The sequence below is a fragment of the Agelaius tricolor genome, unplaced genomic scaffold (genome assembly GCF_023055355.1).
Source record: "Agelaius tricolor isolate 1412-34295 unplaced genomic scaffold, bAgeTri1.0.p SCAF_9, whole genome shotgun sequence".
In the NCBI taxonomy this organism is placed as follows: Eukaryota; Metazoa; Chordata; class Aves; order Passeriformes; family Icteridae; genus Agelaius; species Agelaius tricolor.
Genome location: NW_027269269.1, coordinates 23,406,602 through 23,431,570, shown reverse-complemented (window position 1 = coordinate 23,431,570; position 24,969 = coordinate 23,406,602). Strand labels below are relative to the sequence as shown.

Here is a 24,969-nt window from a genome sequence, read left to right as displayed (position 1 = left end):
TCTTGTGGAAAAATGTGCATAGATATTCAATATCATGTTGTACATAATGTTAGCTTAGGTTGCACGAAAGCAGCTGTTGTATGTACCTATCAGTTTCAAGTTCTGATGTCTGTCTTTGGCAGAGAGGAGCTGGGACACTCAGCAAGAATAAATATTTGCCTCTAAACATGGTTAATTTGACATCATCCCTTTCACAGGCATTTCTTCTCTTTCTATTTACTTACTAATCAGTTCAGTTTTCAAGTTACAAATGAGTGCTAAGATGTAAAACAGGTAAACTGTGTAACTTTACCCAAGCTACGGCCTTACATTTTTATCACATATTAGGATGCAAGTATATCTCATATTTAAGAGAAATCCATCAGCAAATTTGGACAAGAAAGCCTCCAAGCATTGTCAGTAGCTGTGAGTATATCTTGTCAATGCTTGTTCTAATAAATCAGTATTCTCTGAAGACCTTGTACAGCTCCTGCTTTATCTGTACAGATACTGGCATTTCCTTGGGCAAACCTAAATTCTAAATCTGTTTACCTACTCTTTGAAAATTCTGAATCCTTCCAAAGTATTAAAATTACAACATCAGAAGTCTCTGTTGAAGAAAACTGGGAGGTTGTTTAGGGTTTTTTGGTGTTCCCCCTCCCCCTCACTTTGTCTGGAGAATGTCAGAAAGTAAACTTTCTGTTTCTCTGCCATTCCTTATGACTTTCTGGTAGGAATGATCTCATTTTTCTGCCTTCTGCAAGCACTAATCAATTACATCCTTCTCGCCTTGTTATCTTCACATTTCCCCCTTCTTTTAGACATTTCTCTCCATCCCAGTATTTTTGTGTGGATTTGTCTTTTCCAGTCTTATTTTGTGCGTGGATTTGTCTTTTCCAGTCTGATTTTTTTGGGCTTATTTAGCAAATAAATTGTGGTCACACAAAAAAACATCCCTTAATAAATACATATTCATTTTGAAAGTTGATAGACTCAAGCTTTCAAGCTTGGAAAACTCCTGCTGGTTTTGGTAAATTAAGTCAAAAGGAAATATGCAACAACAGAAAATAGGCTGTCCAGTTTCCAAATTCAGAATGAGCCTAATGTTTTCCTAGACAGACATTCCAAGAAATGTGATGTTTATGTGCACTGAAGTCAAATGGAGATAAATAACACTCTTCTCCAGTTGCTCCATTTCAACCTTTTGTATTTATATTCCTTTATCTATCTTAATATTAATCTGGGTCATAGTTTCTATGCTGAACTTGGAAGAGCAGTGCTTGGAAAAAGAAAACTTTTTTTCCCCCATTTAGATTAGTAAATTTCCTTTAGTAAAATGGCAAATCAGGAATATAGAAGTGCAGCAACAATGACCATGCAAAGGTGATCTTTATGTATCAAGTCTTGCAGACAATATAAGATAACTGAAATGTGACCTTTGTGACTATTGTTTGTGGAATGAAAAGAATAGATACAGCTTTTATGTTACTGAATAGTCAGTAATGTTTGTTAGGGTTTCACAAAATCAAAGCTAACTACATCTCCATGTTTAGCTTCCCAAATATTTCTGTTTTGACCTTCACATTAGTGAGAGTCAAAGGCTTTAACTTATTGGTGGTTCCCTTTCTTATCCTACCTACAGTTTAAATACTTAAACTTCATTATGGCCATATGAGTAATATCTCCAACTGCTGAAAATCAATGTGGGGAGAAGCTCATGCAATTGATGTGTGTATACTGTGAAGCTGGATTTATCCCTGTTTTACTCCAGGTTTCTCCTCTCTTTTGCTCATCCTACATGTATGATAGGTTGCTCTGCAAGAGCTGTCTCTCCCTAGATGAAGCCTATCTTAATAATTAAAATTATAATGGGGACTTCTCCAGGAGGCAGAATGGATTGTGTACACTGTATCTTGCTTCCTCTGCCCAGTTTGTTTCCCTGCAGGCTTCCTGCCTCACATCACACTGCAGAAACACAAATTAGATGGAGCTTAAAGCATTTTTCTCATTGTCTTGAGCAGAGAGCAGGGCCCTGGTGGTGTGTCCTGTCGTGCTGGGCTGGATCTGCAGCTGTTACTGCAGACTTGCTTCCTGACATGAGACAACAAACTCAGCAGATCTTGCCAAAGATCATGGCAGTGGGAAAACTGAGCTTAGAACCATCCAGCCTCTACAGTCTCTGCCAGATCTCCTTATTCTATAGAGAGGGATTTGGGTTTTTTGGGAGCCAGCACCCCCAGCAGCACCACCATGTTGTCAGTTACCTGGGGGAGCCAGATCTGCTTCAGCTGCAGCAGTGCTTCAGTTCTCTTCAAATCTGCAAAGAATAATCCCTCCAAGGGAGGCAGAGCTTTCAGTCTTTTAAATTAGAATTGCCGAGGAAATGTGGAAGTAGTTTTGATCCTTCTTGATTCTTGTCCAACAAGAATTGGGTTATTCTGAAATAATGCTGTATTAGTATGGTAAGTTCTGAAACAGTATCCTGCTTCACTGAAACATGCAGATTTTCAGTAATTGGCATGAAAAAACTGGGATCCTGGGAGATTTGTGGTATGTCCTATTTTATTCCCAGCAGTAGTCAGTCTATTCTTAAAATGCAAATGCTCTTTGGAACTTATTCAGTATTCACTAACTACATTTTTAAACCTTTACACATGTTTTAACCCATATCAACTAATGTGATTATAAATTTTAATTCAAATAAAACATAAATGCTTTGTACAGCTATGTTCATCAAACATGAACATAGTTTGTATAACACAATCTGCAAGTGTGTGTTTAAAGTGGAAAAATGATAGTTCATACTCATTTACACCAAAAAGACTTCCTGAAATACATTTTAGCCAGCTGCTGGTTACTTGTTTCATGTATATTGAATGGAAGGGCTGATTAACTATGGTCTATATTGTACTTTATTTCAAAATCAGATGGAATAATTATGTGGCTCAGGAGGGTTATAAAAGTGATGAATGTAGATATCATTTAACCTGTATCTTGGACTAGAAAAAAGAGCACCTCTTCCATGTAGCTCATTGCTGAAATATTTTCTTTAAAATGACATGAGTTTTATGATAGTAGAAAATAAAACTATTTAAGGTTGACTGATATTTAAAATGCCTTTCAACATAGGCATAATTATAGTGTCAATTATATGGAACTAAACCTAAGAATAAAACTTGCCAGATGATTCATTGAAATTCTGTCAAATGCTAAATTTACTTCAATTAAATTCTTACATTTTTCTAATTTTAGTAATTCAAATTTGAATAGCTTCATTGTCGGTTTTGGCTTTTATTGATAGCACGTGTTCCTGTGTGCTTTACATGACCATTCTTGCTTAACAAATGAAATTCTAGATTAACATCTTCCTTTATTAAGAGCCAAAATAAATATATTGAGTGGCAAAAGAGCTGAATATTAATATAGCCTAAATGAAACTTATAGCAATATCATTTGTCTGTTTTTCTGGGACAGGAATGAAATTATTGCCTAGTAACATATTGAACTTCCTTTTAATAAGTTTTTGAATATGAAGTACTTTCCTGTGTTGTACCAGAGACCTCCTGGAATCATCCAATACTAAACAGATGATAATAGAGCTGAAGCAGTGGATGAATTTAAGGAATTGCTCATCAGCTGACTAACAAGCTGTGAGCAGTTTCCTGTGGAGTAATGGAATTATTTAATATTTTAGGCAGCACTGCTCTGCCTAAAAAGAACATGGTGTATGACCTCAGCATCTGTATTATCTTGTGGTTGGATAAACACTGAAATTAAATTATTTCCATAGGCATATTGATGTTAAAGGGCACATTCCTTGGAACAGTGGAAATGTTCAAACACTCAAACAAATCTCTCTACCACTTACCACTTCCAAAGCTTGAGTCAGGATCAGGTGCTGTCTTTCCCAATTAGTACATGTGTGTTGGTGCACTTTTTTTTGACTGAAATTCCCTTGCATAATGTATCTCTCTAAGTATACTTAAATGTCTCAGTTTACAAAAGTGATCTGTGATGTTATGCATGGAAATTTTCTGACGTATTACTAAATAAGACAAAAAAATGTATCCTCAAACCATGCACTTTTACTTTAGAGCCTCAGAGTTATATTTGCACAGTATTCCTTACTGCATATTCCAGTATAATCAGAAAATTTAACAGAATGGTTATATAATTTTATTTGAAAAGTTGAGTTCAGACAAGAAATATGTCAATCAGTATACAAGCTCTGTTCATCATCTGTTATTGGACAATCAGGTCACTTTCATAACCCATTTACTGTCTTGATAGCTGGTAGTCTGGAGATTTTCAGGGAATAAATTTCTTAAAAGTAATTCTGGGATTATTTTGTTGTTATTTTAGCAGGTAATTGTAAATTTAACTTTGAAGAAAGTAAGTTGCCTATAGAAAGCATTTATTTTGTATTGACTTTTTTGAATACCTTATAAAGATGCTTGTAATTTTTCAGTGAAGTATAGAATTCTCTCACCTTTCCAGTAGAAACTTTTCACTATTTCAGTTCAGTGTTGATTGGTTGATAAAAGCAGTTTTGGCAGGGTCTTGGCACCTGATAAGAGTAAACTGTAGGACATTCTTATTGCAGGACAGAGCACAAAATTTCTCATGAAAACCAGTCATATATGCACTCCTGATTGCTCCTGCTTTGCCTTTGGAGTAACACAATAGGGTGCAAGGCAGTGTTAGTCTTAAAGTTCCTTAATTGCTCATGAAGCACAGAACTAGAGTTGTGTAGGACTCATTGCTGTGATGTACCTGGCACAGAGAATTAGCCAGAAGTAATTGCAACAACTGTTAATTATTCCATCACCTTTGAACAATGAAGTTCTTCTTTCCCCTGTGTGTACTAGCCAAAACAGTGGAACAATTTCATGTAAAAGGGAACATTATCTCATCATTTGCTCCCATCTCCTGTAGACTGCATAATTTGCCATAGGACCTTCATCAGCTTGTTCCTAGTCTGGTTGTTGGGGCTGGAAGTAGCATTTGGGAAAACAAGCAGTCTTACTTTTATGGTTTCCAGTAATGGCTAAGTGCTGTCTCTGTTTAACAGAGAAAGTATAATGTGTATCTCAAGCTCTGTCACTATATGGAGGAAGGCTTAATGTATTCTTTTACTTGTCTAACTTTTCCATAGCAACTCTGAGAGGAATTAATATTTGGGAAAATATATTTTTATTTTCAGTTACATTTACTTCAACAGATCTTTTAACCTTTTTACAAAAGACTGGTTATGAAATCACTTTTCATTCTATCCTCTGTTGTCACCAGTTGTTCTTCATAACTGGCATCTATGAAGACAATCTGTGCCTTGTAATCACTGTTACTAATCACTGAAAGTTCAACAAGCATTAGAAAAAATCTGTTGAAGAACAATATGAAAAATACTAAGTTTTGACCTTATGTAGTGTTTGTATAGTCTTTCATTTTTGCTTGAAAAGCACATACAAAAATTCCTTAAACTTTCTTAAATCTGTTATCAGCAAATCCAGTGGCAGAGTGTACAAAACCAGAGAAAACAAATACTAACATAGCATTGGTGCTTAAATTTTAAATTCAGCTGGGTTTAGTATGAAACCATTGTAGATGGATGCATTTGTCATCAGTGACTGCACATGTGATAACCTACATCTGTTACGGATGTTCTGGGTGTGAGACCCACATGAAGCAAATACTGTGTTAAATATTAATGCCCGAAGGCTGAGATGGAAAGCAAATCAAAATGGCTGAGTTAAGGCTACCTGCTTGGTGTCTTTGGTAGGACAGAGTGTGTTAGACTACCATCTGTGCCCACTGCAAACAGATGGGCAGCAAATGGTATGATTTGCATAGTTGTCTTAAAAGGCAGTAAATTGAATCAAATGCTGTGGTCTTATCAATTTTTTTTTGTCTATATCTCTGCAGGTTGTTGCTCAGGATCTTGGTTGTGTTCAAGTAACTTTCTGGCTTTGGAACACACAGCCCTCTCATTTATGTCTGTTTAGTTTTCCATAATCTCCAGTGTGCATTAGGGCAAGAATATTATTCTGTCCCAGCTTATTCTCTCTGCAGCTTTTTACCAGATGGGTTTGTAAACAGATACATTCCTGCTATCCCCATATTTGTCATGCTTTTGACTGAACTGGTGTCTGCACAGGCTCTGAAACACTGGCACCTGTGAATATAATTAATTATACTCTTCACTTACTTCCATGGATTCCAGTTTTCATTCAGTTTTGCCTTTCTTGGTGTTATCTGTATGTGTCAGTTAACTTGCTGAGGTTTATGACTACCTGGGAAAAAAGAGGAAGCCCACTGTGAATGCAACCTTTTAATTTTTTTTTTTTTTTTTGCTACTGCATGAATTACAGCCTCAAAATACAGATCCTTCAGTGTAGATGCCTGGCAATATGGAGCTTTTACAGATTAATAACTAAATTGCTTCACTTTGGAGGTGAATTTAACGCTAGGTAGTTTCTGTTAATCATTGTGTGTGTGTGTGTATGCATAGGCAAGAGGACATTTAAAATTATTCATATTTCACAAATGAAATATAAAATTCTTCCCCTACATGGGAACTAGATAATCTTGAAGGTCCCTTCCAACCCAAGCCATTCTATGATTTTGTGTTATTTGTGAAACGTTGCTAGAGTCAGTACTTCTGAGTAACTGCTTTTCACAATGTACTGCTTCAGGTTTAGGGTTGATTGAGTTCAGTCACATGTTGACTCTATTTGTATTCTGTTTCTGGAACAGATAATTCTCAAAATGACAAAGACCTTGAAAGGCAGTCTTATCCAGAAGAGATCAAAATAGGTAGCCTTATGAGTTTTGCTTATTCTCATGGTGCCTGCATATACTTTGGGAAATAAAATGGCTTCTAGTGTATAGAGTTGCCATTAAATAGAAGCTATCTATAAGTTTTAACATGGAAGAAATCAAAGATTTGCCAAAAGCAAAATTTTCAGCCAGTAAAGATAATAATGAATATTTACCTGTTCCTGAGATTAACTCTTACATAATTTGTATGCATGAACAGAGAAATCTATGTCAAGAAAAATAAACAAGATAAAGGTCATTGTAGACCAAAATCTCATGTTTATTGGTGCCAAAAAAGTTTGCATTTATGAAAGATTGCACATGTAGCATCCTAAGATAGCAGCCAAGTGCAGCAGTATTTCACTTTTTCATAGTGGAGAAGAAAAAAAAAGAGCTATTTATTTAACCAGCTGAATGAACTCCAGACATAATGAAGCTCATTGTAAAACTGAATCCTCTGTGTTCAAAACAAAACCCAGAAAGATATTGTTCAATGAAGCAGTGCCCAGTGAATCTACAGCAAATAGAAGGCTATAAAGGTAGGAAGGGGTTGTGTGTCCTTTGTAAGGAATTCAGTGCACTCAGCTACAAGCAGCTGACAGAATGGAACTTCTTAGGGAGTGCTTATTTTTTGAAGAGCGATGAGGAAGTCTCAAAAACCAAAACCAATATGATTTCCCAATTTGTTATTGTAATAAATAGGTGGTACACACATGCATTAAAAATTATATTGAATATAAGAAATTACAAAATGCAATCTATGTTTTTACATTGTTATAAAGAAACCATTACTAAGATGACGTGTGGCTTTGGTTTTGAGATTTGAAAGAAGTTGAGTGCACATTCTAGACTATGTATGAAAACAGACAGGAACTATTCAAAGCTAAGAAAATTGCTGGTGACATGAAAGTAAAGGAGCTCAGAGTTTTTTCTTTTATTTATGAAGAAGATAGATAAGATACAGCAGGAAATTCCTGCTAATATGAAGGTATTTAATTTAGCATTAAAAAGATGTAATGATATGCAAAAGCTTGAAACTAAAGCTAAATTTATTGATTCCACATATAGCATGACATTCTTAATAGTGAGGATAACAAAACAGTGGAGCAATACACTTCAGAAGTCAAAATATAGAATGTTTCATGTAAAAAGAGAAAAAATCAGTTTGAACCACAATTTTGTACTCAGGACTTAGGCATTTATTTAGGACTTAGGAATGTGGCATTTATTTGTATCAGAATATGCACTGTCCTTTGTAGAAAATAATTGTGTGTGAGACATGGAGAAACTTCATGATAGAACTGTAAAAATATGTATTCCAAGAACTGCAAGTAGCTATGTTCAGAACTGCAAATCTAGGTGCTAAAGGTGCTGTTTCCATAATTATCTTTTTACAAGATCTGCCCCACGACACAAATACAACTGAGAAACCTTCTGGTTGGTTTCGGTGGTCAGAGGTGTGGTTGAATTCTTTGATCATTCTTGTACTTGACTATTTAGATAAATCCATTGGTGCTTTTTAAACTGATAAATCACTCAATTCAGTGGGATAAGTCTTCTGCAAGAAAAAGCTGTCCTATATTCAAGTTACACCCCAAGTCAGTTCTGCAGTTGGTTTATGTAATGGAGTAACACCAGCCCACAAGCATCTGCTCTTAGGGTGCTGCATAGTCCTACTCAAACATGTACCAGTCAGTGCAGATCAGATGACAAGGACTCAGAGCAGCAATGCTACTTTTGCAGCACCCCACAATTCCCAAATGTTTTAAAGGAGAATCTTTAAATGGAGATTTCCCATTTCTGTATGCATCATTTTAATAAAATAGTAGATGTGAGATCATAGTTTCTGCTCTAATGTTAATTTCTGTACATAGATTGTTCTTAGTCATGGAAAAAGTTGGTTAAGTACCCAAAAAAAGTTAGAGCTGCTTATCTACATAGCTTGGTGTCATTTTCTTCTATGGAAGAGTTTTGGTTTTGAAAAAGGTGCCATATGTGATTTAGGAGTTTTTACTTGAGATATCTGCTATCTGCCTTGGAAGGAGGTTCTTTATGACACCGTATTTTCACTTCCTTGCCCCTGCAAAGAGGAATGAATCACACTGCAGGCCTTGTTATTGCTAAAAGATTTAATCTCACACTACTAAAGAGTCACTGTCTTAATGAAGGAAAACATGTCCTACCTTATCCCCTTCTGATCCTAAGAAGTTAAATACCTGCTGCAAGTGACAGTGGCCTCAACTTCACGAGTCAGTTCTGAAGTATCTGCGCTTTTGGTTCTCAGTGAACACCAAGGACTTACAAGTCCTTGAATTCCATTAGTACTAATCTCCGAGAAGAATGAGACACATCAGATCTGTGTGCATCACATAGTAAAAATGAGTCATGGAATAAAAAAGCTGTGGGGTACTGTGGAAAGTGGTCATAGATCATGCTATGAAAAGATTTGGTCATTGTTACCTCTCATCATGAATGTAATCATTCACTAACAACTTTAATTTCCAGTATGTGAGAGTGTAAATTCTTGGTTACTAATGTATTATGCTGTCATGGAATTCTGCATCTTGGAAGATGAATCCAAGTATTTAAAATTAGTCATCTTAGCAACTGATTTTTTTCCCAAGTAATTATAAGCTTTGGAATATCGGGATGTTAAAATACTCAGTGAAAAAGTGTTGCATACAAATGAATGAAGAGCAAAAAATCCTGTTTTGCTCTCACAGATATTAAAGCCAGGATTAAGTGTAGTTTTCAGAAAGAACAATTTTCTTTTAGAATGTTATTGCTGTCACACTTCCATTGCTTGATGCACATAATTCTAATTCTACTTGTTTCGCTCTAGATCCCAAAAGACATCCAGACTTAGTTTTCATCTTTTCCCTTTTATGTATAAATTAGGATAATCTGGCATGGCTTTGAAGGCCCCTGGGAGATCCAACATACTGATGAGAGAAGATAGTGACTAGCTTTTATTCTTGAAACCCATGGTGTCTACTTTGCAGTATTTAGACGTATTGGTCCCCCCTTTTAATATCCTCAGAGATACTCCATTCTCCCTGATAGCAGAGTCATCATTGAATGAAAAGGCAAAAGTAAAAAGAATAAAGTCAGTCCAAAGCCTGAACTATAGGTACTTCTGCTGTATGTCCTGTTGTAATACACTGCTATGAAAAGATTTGATGAAGTAAGGTTGTACTTGTCCATGCTTGGCAGCAAAACACAGAATTTGCAGAAGATGGGCTCAAGTGCCAAGAACATGTGCCAAGTCATCATATCTCTTCAGCTTCTTCTGCTGGAAGGACCTCACTGCAGCTCCCAGAATGTTTGAAAACCACCAGCAGTCAGTGCTAATGCTGCTATTTAAGCATCAGTTCTCACTTCAGGGCAACTGGCCAAAATGAAGCAGACAGCACAATTTCTCTCTTATTTTAGTAATTTGTGAGTACTTTAGTAATTTGTTTTTCAGGGTGAACACTGATGCATATAAATGTGAATTTTTGGAGAGTGCTTTGTTTGTTTGGGATATGCTGAGTGAAATCATCTACTTTGTTAGGATGTTTCCTAGAAAACTGACTTAGCATGATACTGAACTGATGCTGAAGGGTGACAGATGCTTAATCAGGGCAATGCAGCTGTAATTTTCATTAAGGACATTCATTAAGTAGTGCCATGTATTTGCACTGAGTATTAAACTCAGGTTAAAAGGAAAGCACTTATCTCTTAAAAGTTCCAGTTAGCTTGAAATCCCAGGTGGGTTGGTGACTTGCTTGGTTGGTTTTGGTGCTTTTTTCTCTCATGTTACAAGAAGTGGTTGTTAAATGTTAAAAAAGAGTGCCACAGAACAGTCATTCAGAATGGACCAGAAGATTACCATCAACACTTAGAAAGTGCCTTAGATTACAATACATCTTTTTTGTCCATTTTGAATAGGTTTTTTTAAAAGATGCAGGTTTTTATTATTTTATCAGTTATGATTGTATCCATGACTACAGCTTAGGAGCAAGCAGCAAACAGAGTTACTTCTTTTCTCTGCCTTGATGATCTGTAACGTAGTTATGGTGTTTTATACACAACTTTTCATCTATAAAAACCAGTTTTGTAAAACTCTATCTCCATCTTACAAATAGAGAAAAGAAGGCTCAGGTAAGAAAAAACACTTCTTTCCCCCAAAGGTTATCCACTAGACCAGGTGACAAAATCAAGAGTAGATTTCAAGTCTCAAGGTAAGTGGTATCCATTAAGCTGCTTGTTTAACAGTTGGAAGAGCAATTGCTTCATACTTGGAACATTTTAACCTCAAATTTGCTAATTAATGGATTGTACTTTCTGGAGGCCAATATTAGAATGGTTTACTGTACATCTTTCTCCTATGAAAAGGGAAGTAAAGATTCTGACATTTACCTGCAGCTAAAATAAGTGGACAGTTGGCTTTTTTTGGTCAGGGTTTTACAGTATGCTAATATGATTGTATATTACAAGTGGATCCAGCTCTGTGTTGTAAAATATTGTTTCTAATCATAATCCTGATATTTTTAAAATGTGGTGTTTCATATGTTTCACACAATATGATTGCTAATAATATATTTCATATTTCTCCTTTTGCCTTACTTTTGATCTTCAGTAATTTTCAGGAGCAACAGTTTCTTGCTGAAGTCTCTGACTCAGATGAGAAAGACCATCATCCTCTAAGTTAGGGAGATGACAATTTAGCATGCACAGAAAAAGACCTGAAGAGAACAGATAAAAAGCTACATTCATTATATGTCTAGTCTTGATAAGTACAAAAATCTGGAACATTCATGTGTTATATAAACCAATAATGTATAAAAATAAATTTTAGATGCATCCTGCTGAATTTATCTGTTAATTCTTGTACTTTGTCTCGCAGGAAAAAAAAAATAAGCTAGAACAGATCACTCACAATTGCACATGTTTCAGGCTGAAGTTGGTACTTTAATTAGAATAGTGGAATGTCAGCATGAATTCTTTTGTTTTACAGAAAGCAGGAAGAATTGAGGTTAATTAAAGGTTAATTAGAGTTTAATTGGTAGTTCTTTCTTTCCCTCTTTACTTCTGGTGATAACAGGAATGTTAGAATCCTTGACTTTGATGACAACAGATTGGGCAGGCCTGGTGTTGATTGCTACTGCCAACATGAAAGTGGTGCTGCAGTTCTGCAGCTCCAGTTCCTAATCAATGAGGTAAGAACATATTTACTCAGATTCTTCTGTATAAATTTAGTTTAATAAGTCAATTCATGTTATTGTAATTGAGTGATATAACTTCTCCCATTGACAAATTGTGCCAACAAATAAGTGGTGTACATCCAGAGAACATTCAACATACAGCCTTTTAGAAGAATATTTATGGGACTGCACTCAGGGAAAACTATTGCCTTCCTATACATCAGTTTAAAGTACTGAACAAAAGGCAGTCAATACATGAATGTGTGTAAAATGATGTAAAATCCATTAAGTTACTGAATATGCTGCACAGTTCTGGTTCAAATAGAAATTAATAAATGAGCTAAATCTTTCTATCAAAATATATTGATGGTTATTGGCTGAAAACTCCAGGGATTTGCTGGGGATATGCTATTATGTGAGGCAATGAAAAGCAATTGCAGGGATCATCAATTAAACCATCATGCTTAGTCTTTGTAAATGGTTTGTCAAAATCCAATTTAGACAACATGAATAAACAGTGCCAGATTATAGCTTGCTCTTTGCAGAAGGTTCAGAAGATGGGAATAGCCAAGAAGACTTTCTGGTCAATACAAATCAGAGGGGGTTTTTTTGAGGACCTTAGAAGTTGGCCAAGTCTTAGTTCAGTTTTGATTAATTTTCTCCCATGACACAAGGAAACACTTTTGACAGTTGCAAGTCCTCTTTGTAAATGGGGAGATCTTAGAACTTCTCAGGAAAGAGTTTTAGTTTGATGGGTTTTTTAAACCTGAAAAATCTTTAATTTTTTCCTACACCTATTTGGAGAAAGTAGCTGAACTGTGGACACTGAGGAGGGAGTCCAATGACACAGTCTGGTGAAATTCTTAAGAGTAATGCAGGGATGAGAACAGGAAGGACAAAGTTTGAATTAATATTCTTTCTTTTCATTGGGTGAACAGCAAACCCTATAATACATGGAATTAATTTGATTTCAGTGGTGGATAGTCTTTCTGACTCTTTGGGAGATGAGAATTAAAGCATGGATTACACTGTATTAGAGAAGTCTCACCTCCATATATTTTATTTGCATAGGTCAATGTTGAAAAGAACATTTACTAGGATAAGAGAAGTTTATTAGCCAGTCATAGATTGTAGGAACTAATCTTTCCAGTTACATGCTTGCCGTTCCTCAGTATAAAGCATTGCCTTGGTTTTGGGCAGTCTGTTCCCCTCTGTGATGGTAATACACAAGGGTAGATCTGTGCCTGGCCTGATGTCAGGTGTAAGTGTAGCAAAGCACTGCAGGAGCAGTAGGGAACTTCCTGTGCAGGTAAGTTTCACATGTGATCAATATTCTGTGGTGAGGAGAAAGGCAGTTAAAAGCAGGTAGAATAAGTTCACTCTAAGTTTCTCAGTCAGATAGAGGCCTGGGCTTTGAAAGATGGCCATTTTTGGGACACCACAAGCAGAACCAATCTTCAGAGTATTTCTGATCTGTGATAAAGACTCTGTCCTTCTGTCTACATCTCTTAGTTCTTCCTACATCCTGTCCTCTTGCTACCTGTCCCTACTTTCTTACCTGCGTCCTCTTTTCACAGTTCCAGTTTTGAATTTTCATTTTACCTTGATATGACTACTAAGCTGTGCTTGGCACTGTCACATGTGTGCCCATGCATGTACTAATCCCTTTATCCTTCAGTTATATTTTTCACACTCACCTTTTTAAGTAGTGTTGTCTCCTATTTTGTTAGTCTTCCCGCTTATGTGGAAAGAGTTGAGAGTTGGCTTGTGTAACCTTGGTACAAAGCTTTAATTTGAGTTTTAAATTGATGGAGTTTTAATTTAACTTTGGCTGATCTTGTACTAATTTAAAATGTTTACATTTACCAGATCGATTTAATTGTGTATTATTTGTGGTAGAGTATTTTTGTTCTAGAAGAAAGGAACGATTTTTCATAAACTGTTAGTTTGACAGGTAGATTTTTAGCAGTGAGGATCATGTAAGAATAATACAAAGCCTGCAGAAAAACAGTGTGTTGCTGTATTTTGTGTCTGCTCTAGGGTGCTTTGGTCAGTGCGTGTGCAGATGATGCACTTCATTTGTGGAACCTCCGGCAGAAACGACCAGCTATTCTACATTCTCTGAAATTTAACAGGGAAAGGTAAGACTGTGTGACACAAAATAGAGATCTCATTACAAAAACAACACTTCCTGATTTCTTATAATATATTTTGCCTTTCTACAGGTGGATATAGTTTTGCCTTGAATATTTTTCTTTCAGGTTTGTATCTATGGAACAAAAACTTCACTTTCTCTTTCTGCAGCTTCTCAGAACTAAAAAAACTTGGTCTTCTTTATGCCAAAATATTCTTCATTTTACTTCTATTTGTATTAACTGCTGTGAACAGTAATTAATTTTTTCTTCAGACTGGACACAAGCACTCACTTTTGGCTGAACTGTTGTTCAGTAATAGAGTACTTCAGCTGGCTGTATGAGGGTAATAATTATTTTCTTTACCTGGAAGTTTAATAGAAATAGATTGTGAATTTGGGAAACTCTGGTAAGTGTAAAGTGAATCAGAGTGTTTTTCTTAATTTTACTTTATCAGTACCTAATTGTAGGAAACCCTACTGAAAATGGATTCAATGAGTGATTGTAATTTTCAAACTCAAACAGGAACTGAGCACTTCAATCTGTATTTAGTCACCCAAGTAAAACCTGATATGATGTTAGGGAACTTCAGTGCTGCACATCTATTAATAGTGAGAAAAAGTTCCAAGTTTCTCTTAAGGAATTAGGGCAGTAGTCAGGAGACCAAGATGCAGTACATAAATGCAGCAGTTGTTTTTAACTGGAAATTTAACTCATATTTTCATTCTCTTAGCGTGTGCATTCAGTGTTTATTAAGATGCAGCAACTTTTTTTTATATATTTATATTTGCTTGTGCAGTGGGAAAAGATCCCAGTACTTCACCAGAGCAACAGACTCATCAAATCTTTAGCTGTAGCAAGTCTGAAAATTATTACGGAAATACATTTTTCTTTGTTGTTTATTATCCAGATACAAATCATATTTGCACTAAAATGTCACTGAGGTGCATGATTTGTAGTGGGAAGTACTGTGTAATAATTTAGGAAATACATAGCCTGATTCCAATGAGTTTATAACCTACAGCAGAAGTGTATCAAGTGGTTTGGGACTGAGTGAGAGAAGATGAAAATGAAAAATTAGGTGTGCATTTCTAGCTACTTCTGGACAGTAAGTTATCATTTTACACATTGTAAAATGTTTGAATCTTGGTATTCTCATCAGGTAGGTGCATTATTCACAATTCGTCATTGATATATCTAAATATCAGAGAAGTTATTCCAGTACATCTTGGTTGAGCTCTCCCAGCCAGCAATCTGACACACAACCTAACTGATCATTGCTTATAAGAATGCAGCCTCTGTTCATCTCTGCCTTCTCTTTAGAGATATTAACCTGTTATCTTGGTCAATATTTTATCAGTATTTCTTGTTAAGAGAAATTCACGCACATTTGTGCTTTGCTAAGAGCAAAACATTTGTCATCGCACCTGCCTAATTTTCTTTTTTGTCTGACACCCTAAAACATTGAGCAAAATATTTGCAAGCAAGTTGTTTAGAATACTGGAAAATTTGCTTAAAACCAAATTTTCTCTAATGACATTTTTGAATGAGGTGCAAGTAGGATATGAGAATGTAAGTTATTTGTAACAAATACATAGCTAACTATACTGCCTTCTATCAAAATCTAGTAAGTTGTGAACAAAAAAAATACTGTTAGTTCTTTTATGTATATTTTTGTACAGGGTTCAATTGCTGCCATTTAAATAATTTTTATTAGGACATCAGAGTCTGTGAGGCAAATATCCTGCAATAGAATATTGTCAAAGAAATAAATCCAGTCTTAAATTAAAAAAGAATTTTCCATAAATATGAAAAAATAACATTGTAGGCAGTTCACTCCTTCTCAGGGTTCTCTAGCACTGCTCTAAGCTTCTGGTTGTTTGGGTTTTTTTAAAATTATTATTCAAGCACTTGGCTTCAGAATGAAATCTCTTCATTTTTATTACATTTTCTTTTTACATCCATATAAATTTATTTTAAATCATCAAACTTTCAATTTTCTAAGCTCAATTACACATTTAGTATGTAAAATTCAACATAATCCTCTGGGCAAGTAACAAAAAGCTAAGGCTAAAGCTCTAATTAACCCTCTCAGTTTGGAACATGTATATGCCTAATAGAGCTAAGTCTAAAAGAGAACTTTCTTTTTTTTTTCTGAATATATTTTTGGCATTAGAGAACAGAAGCTGTAAATTATGGAATGGTCAGAGAAATAGTGAATGAAATAATAGTTGCTGTAGCTATATGAAATCTATGACTAAATGGATGTAAAGGGAACTTGAGAAGCTGATAAAGTCATAAGATCAGAACTGATTTTCTTAGAGAAATTCAAAGGTCTGGCCTTCAAAAAGTAATGTTTTCCTCACCGTAGGAACAGTTAAAAATACTTTTTTTTTATCCTCCCCTCTCCTCTTGTGGAGAGGGAGGGTTAAGAGAAAGCAAGATTCATACTGAATAGAGATTCCTTTGTCTTAAGTTTGTGAACCAGTGAACAAGCTGGTTTTTAAATGTTTCTTAAAATACTCATTGACATAAAATAGGTTGAAAATATGAATGCATGTCTTCAAAAAATAGTAAGGTATTGAAAGATGCCATATAGGGAAGTGTTTAGAAAGTGAAAGGCTAGTTCTTATAAGATTATTTATAATATAACTTAATTTTAGATTTAGGTAGCTTTCACAGGGCCAACCACTTAATTGTTCAGGTGCGTTTCATCTTTGAAAATGGAACATGTAAATCCTTCAAATTTTTCCATTTGCATGTCTCTCTTCAGGATTTAAAAAAAAATAGTTTTATTCATCCAGTATATTTGTCTCCTTGTTACCCTGTTTGGTTTAGTTGTTTGGTTTTTTTTAACAAATGGCAGATTTACTCTATGAGGTGATGTCGTATAATGCACTTAAAATTCTATTTTATCTGCTTGTGATGATGAAGGTGATTTTATTATTTGAAATACTTGTTTTATTTGACATTGATTAATTAACTTTCATGTAGAATCAGTTTATTCTGATGTTTTATGTTATTTGGTACATGAACCGTAGAGCTGGTAGTTTCTGTTAGACAGATGAGTGTTACTTAAGTCTTTGGCTATTACTCACAATGCACCAGTCATCATGTAGTTGAATTGTTTAATTTGCAGTTTGCTTCTGCTTCTTGACATTTAAGATTTCAGGATAATGGACTACAAGCTACTCTTTAGCAGTGTTTCTGTGTAGATTTCTGTAATTACTTGAGTGAAGTTTCCCCAGGTGCATACATACATATATCCCCTCTCTCCCTCCCACAAAAGTAAAAATGTTTGTTCTTTTCTTTGGATGTTGGTAAAAACCTAGTTGTAAAGAGCAAACAACACTTAAAAGCAGTAGTCTTTGACTTAAAAGGCAAGATATAGTATTAAGACACTGAATGGTTTATGAATAATAATTCACTAACAAAGTGCACCTTTATAGCCATTAAATCAGAGTTTGCAGCTTCTCCAGATTTAGTTTTTTCTTCTTCTGACCTACTGTTAAACTAATGATGATGCAGCACTACCAATAATAATTCATAATTCACTGCTCCTTTACTAAGTGTCTCTTTGGAGCAACAAGGAAAACTAAAGAGACTTAATGGCAAAGAGATATTTTCTGTTTTATGGTGTAATGCTCTGGACTTTTTTGGACTTAAGAAAATTATACATTTTTGCCAAAAAGTATATATTTATTTGATATGAAGTTATCATCTTAGATTTCTATTGCTATAATTGGAATGTAATACAATGCATTAAGAACTTTCAAGAAAATACAACTGTAAGCAATGTGTCTCAGTGCTTGGCTCCATACCAAGAGCTGTAATGATCAGACAGTTACTCAAAGACATATTTGACAGTAGCATATGGTTGGTAATACATGATTTATGGTTTCTTTTACAAATAGGGTAGACAGGTAAAACATTTTAAACTCTGTAAACATTCCATAAGAATTGCCTCAGTGTTTTTGAAGGTCAAAATTGCGGACACCTTCCATATGTTAGTACCTGTTTTTCCTTCCTTGATGTCATAGGAGATGCCAGATTGATCTTCAGTAGGCATTTTAGGCAAAGTAAATAACTCAGCTGATTCCTCAGGTTTTAGCTTTTATATTTTTCAAGTTCTATTCTGCTTTAGTGTGTAAGTCTAGGCTTCATCTTAGGGGATAGAAATCTCTCTCCACAGAATAGGTAGACAAAACAATTCCTTCTCTAGCTGGGGACCAAGGACAGGTGATCCAGATCTCAGGCCCAAGGGCATAAACAACGGTGGATCGAAGAGAGAAAACAAGAAGGATGGGACTTCATGGACTAAAGCTGCAATTGGACAATTAGCTACAATAGGCTAATGGACCAAAATTTATAAAAGTGTGAAACCCTGCGACCTGTCCTCCATTTTGTGGCCATTTTGGGTTGTGCTGCCCAAGGTGGATCTATTGAGGCGTCTTAATGAATACCTACTTTATTCTTTAGCTCTGTCTAGTCTCTGTTCTAGGTCAGCCTTCACAAGGCATCAGTTTTTGGCATCAAGCTACTGGAACTAGACACTGTCTCTATCTGCTGCAAAGAACATTAGGATTAAGCAAAACCACTGGAAACTATTATAGGTCTTCATTATTTTTAATATAATCAGAGCAGTATTCAGCAAGCACAGGTTTAAATATACAACAGCTTAAAGATTCCCATTTAATATAAGTGCAGCTGGGGCAGGAAAACCAGCAAGGATTGCAGGGTGAAATCCAGGTCTAAGCCAGCAGGCGCTCGTTTCACTTACGAACATATCAGTTCATAAGTTCATCTCCTCTGAGCTGGTTCAGGTGTGTTGGCTGAAACAGGGGACAGTCCTCCTCTCTTTCTTCTTTCAGCCATTGCTGACCGGTGTGTGACAAAGGAGCCAACAGTGCTGCAGCAGCTTAGCCAGTGACTTAGAGCAGCACACATGAGCACAGTGTGACACAGATTGTTGGGTCTTTAAATCCATCTGCATGCACTCCATACCAATGCCCTTCTGAGGGGAGTCACTAGGTGACACAATCTCTATAACTGGCTTTGAGACTCTTAGCACTTTCTTCAGTGTTAAGGTATGCTGGCACAGAGCAAGAGGAGCCTCTTAAGTGGGTGACTTTTAGAGCAGTTCTGTTAACTGTAACTCACTATTAATTAGAAATTTGACTCCTACAGTTGAGATCTTGCAGTATTTGAACAAGATGATTGAGAGTATTACTCCAAATGCTTGGAACAAATTAAAACAAACCAAACCCAAAGCAAACAAAAAAATGTGTGTTTTTAAATAAGGTAACTTCTTGAGTCTATATTCTTTCCTGACAGTAGGAATCTTATTTGCCTTACTGTATCTTTGCAGGGTTTTGTGTCCTGTGTTAAGAGCATTTTAAATACTTTCTCCTTTTCAGATAAACCTCATCAAAATGACAGCAAGAGGCTATTGAGTGAATACTGGTGACTGGCTGTGCAGTCACAGCAGTACCTGTGTCTGTACATTTGTATTAGGGAACTTATAAGGGCTAGTTAAAGTAGATTCTCTGTCTCACTGCCTGTTCAAGGAACTGGATTCCTGTGATAGCTTGCCTGCTCATAAATGAACCTCCTGGTTAATATTGTGTAGCTGCAAACTCTATTTATGTACTTTCAAATTAGTCAGAGGCTGTCATCAAGCAAGGTTCTGTACAATTGCATGGTCATGCTATACAACAAAACAGATTCTGATTACATGGTGTGGTCTAGCATTCAACTATTGCAAAGAACCATAGAAACCAAATATAAAGCAATATTTCACCATAAAGACATGCCAGTTTCTGGAAAGGATGTAAATTTTCTCAGATTGATGATGGAAAAAAATGAGGAAACCAAAAGAAGTGATGTGATTGGCATTCGCTTCCACATCTTGATGAAGATTTTACAAAACATTCTTCTGGGGGTTTTTGTTTGGGTTTTTTTTGTTGTTGTGGTTGGTTTTGGCAGTGGTTGGTCGGTTGGTTGGTTGGTTGGTTTTATGTGTAGTGTGGTCTTACATCAGCATTTGTCACTTTTGAAAGAATAGTGCTCAAGGGTATAAAACCCAACATTTTCATGCAATTCTTGAGCTTGAAAAGATTCCTGAAAGATAAAAGGCTGGCAATATTCTTCAGTGAGACTGACCCAAATCTTGTTAATGTATTTATTTACCACATGCCTCTGCATCTCTGTTTAAAAAGACCCAAAAAAACAAACCACCAAACAAACAAACAAAAACCAACCAACCAAACAAAAACCCCCCAAAAACCCAACAACAAAAACAAAACAACAAATCAAACAAAAATAATTCTTTTTTCACATCTTATATCATGTTACAGAAAATTTTGTAGTGCATTTGACCTGTAGAATCAATGAGAACCATAAGCTCAACCTGGAAAGTGTCATGCAACCCAGCTGAAAAGAAGACTGTCTTGGTTATAAAAAGAAATCAAGCAAAAGCATTTTGGGGTTTTTTGTCTTCAACACAGGTTAGCTAAACAACCAGCAAAGAGGAAAAATGCAAAACTTAGAATTGCTCATTGATACCAAGAATCAACAGCTTTGATTTTATGGATTTTTAAGACTGTGCAATCTACTGAACTAGAATGAAAATTCAATTGATCCTTAAATTTTTTTTTTGATAGACATGTGAGCCTTCTAAAGGAATGGAGCTGAAGGGACCTCCTTGGTCTGGTTCCCTCAGTTGCACACCAGAGAACTCATATACCTCCCTGTCTTAAATGAGCAAGCTGATGATGCTTTGTATTAAGGTTTGCCTGTCCCTTATGATCCCAGGAAGAAAGGCTCTCAAGGCCTTAGAAGTTAGCATTCAAAATGCTGTTTATTAGAACTAGCACTACAAAGAATGGCAGAAGAGCACAGGAAATCTTGCATCCCTGTAGATGCTGGGAGTCCTGAGTTACGCATCATCACACAGGCCTTCAATCAGCAGGTAACCCATCCATAGAAAGTGTCACCTCATTTTTGTCATCCAAGTTATTGCAGGATTTTCTTGTAAGGAGACAGCTGTGTGTGTGATTCCTACTATCAAACAGAAAGGACATTAAAACTTCCTTCTGCACTGTTGGTGCAACACCAAGCGGGAGCTGCCTGCAGGCTTCTCAGTGTCTATGCAGCTTGGAGGGGTGCGTGCAGCGCCACACAGCCTGGAGACCACGCTGCTCATGTGGCCCCTGGTGCCTGCCTGGGGTCACTCGTGTGGATCACCAGCTCCTCCACATGCAACAGTCTCCCAGCCAGGACCTTGCACTGTTATGTAACTACTCAAGCAGAAATCCACTGTTTGCTCTGCAGGAAAATTGTTTGTTCGTTGGTTTTTGGGTTTTTTTGGTTTTTTTTTTTCACTACAAAAATCAAGATTCTGTGTTTTCCTTTATAATTTTTTTGTCTTCATTACCTTTTATTTTCTTTAGGTCTCTTTCCTCATATCAATTATCTCTGAGCTGATGATTCATCAAGGAAGCACATTCTAGATAGGGTCCCATCTGTGCTGTGGCCATTGACAATACCATTTTCATTTGTAATCTCTGCAGGAATATGTTTACTGATGCATGCAAAAATGGCATCTTCCTTTCATGTGGCTTCATCTTACCAGTGTTTGTGGTCTTGCTGTGATTGACTAATACACCCATTACACTCTTCCCTGACGTATATCTAGCTGGCAGGGAATGTGCTACTTTTCAGTGCAAGGCTTTAATAGTGGAAGCAAAGCAAGACAAGCAAAATTGAAATTATCTTTTTCCATCAATTCCATATCATGAGCTCTAACCCTAAAGTGGAAGTTCTTTGAAGTTTGAGGCTGTGCCCATTGCATTTTAAATTTAATTTAATTTCTTGTAATTTACTCATGCAGATTGTCCTTCCTCTCTAATATTGTGTCCCTCAGAGGTTTCATTAGTATTAGTACCAAGACCACTTGTGAAATTACAACAGCTGTAAAACTAATTCTTGAGAATCTCTCAAATATTCAATAAAAAAAATTCCTTTTGCAGTAAAACCCAGTGTAAATTAGACATTAAAAATAGAATTTTATAGTGATGGGTTTTTTACAAGTGCAATATTGAGCATATTGAGATATGATGTATTTCCTATAATTAGAATATTCTGGAATAGTTTACCTTGGTGAACCTACCTTCCATATTTTACTATAACTTTCAAAATTTTTCCTTTTGAAGGACAAACATTTTGAAGGACATCAAACTTTGGTTAGGGTGTATTTTTAAGTATAAGTGAGCAAGTAGTAATAACATTACAGTCAGAACATCAGAGATAACATCATGGCTTAATTTTATCAGGTTTAGTTTTTTATGCTTACCATCTTGGGTGGGATTTCTATTTCAATCTGAGTGTCACTTGGTGCCACTGCAGAAAAAGTGCTGCAAGAGCTTAAGATGGTTATCCTAAAACCAGTTTGGTTTCTTTGTGCTTAAATTACACAAGGGTAAATGTTACTCTAAAGATCACGGAAGTCCTGGTCATATTTTTCATTCTAGAATATTAGAAGGATCTCTGTTTTTATACCTAGATCCAAACTTGAATTTAAGAATCTCTTTTCTTTCTAAATGGTGGCTTTTATAATCTTTCCCCAAAGTAACTTTTAGTCCATCAGGATTCTGCCAATATTATTATCATCAGTTTCATTTCAATTTAAAAAGCCCTTAAATGCCACAGTATCTGCTTTTATATGTGTTTGTTAAACAACTTCTCTGAGGGCAAAATGCCTAATATAATACATCTGAATTACTCTTAGAGCTAGCAGCTGTCTTTGATAGCAGAAGGGAAAAAACCCCTGAAAGATGACTTACAACCAATCACTTAACCCGTGCACACTTGAAACCATAATGGCCCATAGAGCTGCTGGAGAAAAATGTGTAGCCAGCACAATTACCTGAGGACTTAACAACAGCACAGAACCCTCTGACCTGACAAACCCCACTCTTCCAATCTACATCTTTCTTTGGGTCTCTCTGGCTGTAGTTCCTTCTATTCTCTGAGAAAAAAAACCACAATCTCTTCAAAACTCCATTTAAAAAAACCATCTTTGTGAAGTTTTACTTTTCTTTCAATAGGGAAGAAAAACGTGTCCTGGCTTATTTAAATTTTATGCCACCTGGCCACATGTGATTGTTTGCCTGGATTTCTTCCTTCTGGAAAAGATTCCTTAGCAGGAGACATAATGTTTCTAAATGCTGTCAAACCTTACATCATATGCTGAGCAGTGTGCTAGTTGTTTCTAATGCTTTGTAAAAAATAAAGCATTTTTGTCAGTGGATTTATGCTTTTTTGCGAAAACACAGGGTAACATGTTCTGTTGTTTTCACATAGCGGCTATGTTGCCAAATTGCTCTGAGGCCAGGTTTGGATAGCAAAATTTAAAATATATATTCAGAGCTATGCATTGAACAGCTGTTTCATGGTTTCAGTCATAACAAATGAGAGGCCCAATACTGTAATACAAAAATGCATCGTATCAGACAACAGAAAAGGTCTTTTAAATGTATGAAAGTTCAAGCAGCGTGAACAGTCTACGCTATCAATTGGAATTTTCTTGTTACAGTTATAATGTAGATCTGGGAATTACATGGTTTTCTCTTTTGAAGTTTTCAAATTAGAGTTTCGAGACATCTTTCAGAGTTCTGTTCAGATCTTTCCTTTGACCTTTGTTAGATTAGATTTCCAGTCATTTCTTAGAGCAATGAAGAACAGTCACCCATTCAGTTGCAGTAAGTAATTTAGTTCTTGGAAACCACACCACCTCTTTCCTGCCCAGACACATGTCAGCTTTGAGCAAGAACCCAATGCAATGATTTAGGATACTTTTCCTTCTGTCACAATAAACTCTGGGCATTATTCCAGTAAATCAGAAATAGAGCTAGTAATGTCAGTGTTGAGATTATATCATTAAACAGTACATGAGCAGGAAGAGAAGAGAGACTGCAGATTGCAGAAAAACAAGGACCATTAATCACAGAGTCCCTGTCTACTGAAGCGCAACAAATGAGAACAGCTGGTCTCCAATAAGTCTACATGATTTTAATTGATGGAAGCTGTTAAGGAAAAAAGCATGCATACAAAGAAAAAGCATACACATGTAAAATTATTTTTTCTTTGAAGTCAATTTCAGTATTTCAGTCTTATCCTGATTTTAGCATGTCATTCAAAATAACTTGATTGATATTGATATAAAACTGGGTTTAAACTTATTTTAGTAAGAATGTATGATAAACACAGATTTGTGTTTGCTGCAGCTAGCAGAGGGTGAAATACTTATGTATCTTTAGTTTACTTTTCTAACAGCTCTGTGAAGTCAAGCTGTTAAACAAAAGACAAGTTTCAACCTTTCATCTTTAAGCTAGGTCCCAGTTTACTTTTTTGTAACTATGAGATTAGAAACCAAAAACTGCATTTTTGATTTATGTATTCAATGTTGGATGAAGGGATGAGAGAAACTCTACCCTTAGGTGTTTGGGGTTTTTTAATGCAGATGCTACAAAATCAATGAAATAAATACATCAAAAACTTTCTCTTTTGAGAACATCATCCTCCTGTTCCAGCCTTTGTTATTTGGCTTTCTTTCATTGCTAAGTAATTTAGTGGCTCTTACTGTGCTCTGTATTGCCCATCACTTTCACTGTGTTTGGTATTACTGCCTCATTTTTACTTAACCTTCAAAGAAATTTATGAAGGACAAGTGAAGTATTACAAATATGAAATAGTGATTTCACAAGCCAGTAGACAAGAGAAAAATCATGTACATTGTCTTTCCCCTGAAGATGGGAGCAAGAGCTGTTTTTCAACCCTGTTTCATTAATTTGCTC

The 24,969-nt window shown here is 35.9% G+C and overlaps 1 protein-coding gene across 6 annotated transcripts in view; it reads left to right on the top strand.

Moving 5' to 3' along the window:
• The window catches only part of STXBP5L (syntaxin binding protein 5L), a 184,617-nt gene that overhangs the window by 54,945 nt on the left and 104,703 nt on the right, over positions 1-24,969 (top strand). For all 6 annotated transcript variants that reach the window (XM_071433270.1, XM_071433268.1, XM_071433267.1 and 3 more), the window contains exons 3-4: positions 11,915-11,996; positions 14,022-14,122. In XM_071433270.1, the coding sequence (XP_071289371.1) occupies positions 11,915-11,996; positions 14,022-14,122 (183 nt within the window). The remainder of the gene's footprint in view (positions 1-11,914; positions 11,997-14,021; positions 14,123-24,969) is intronic.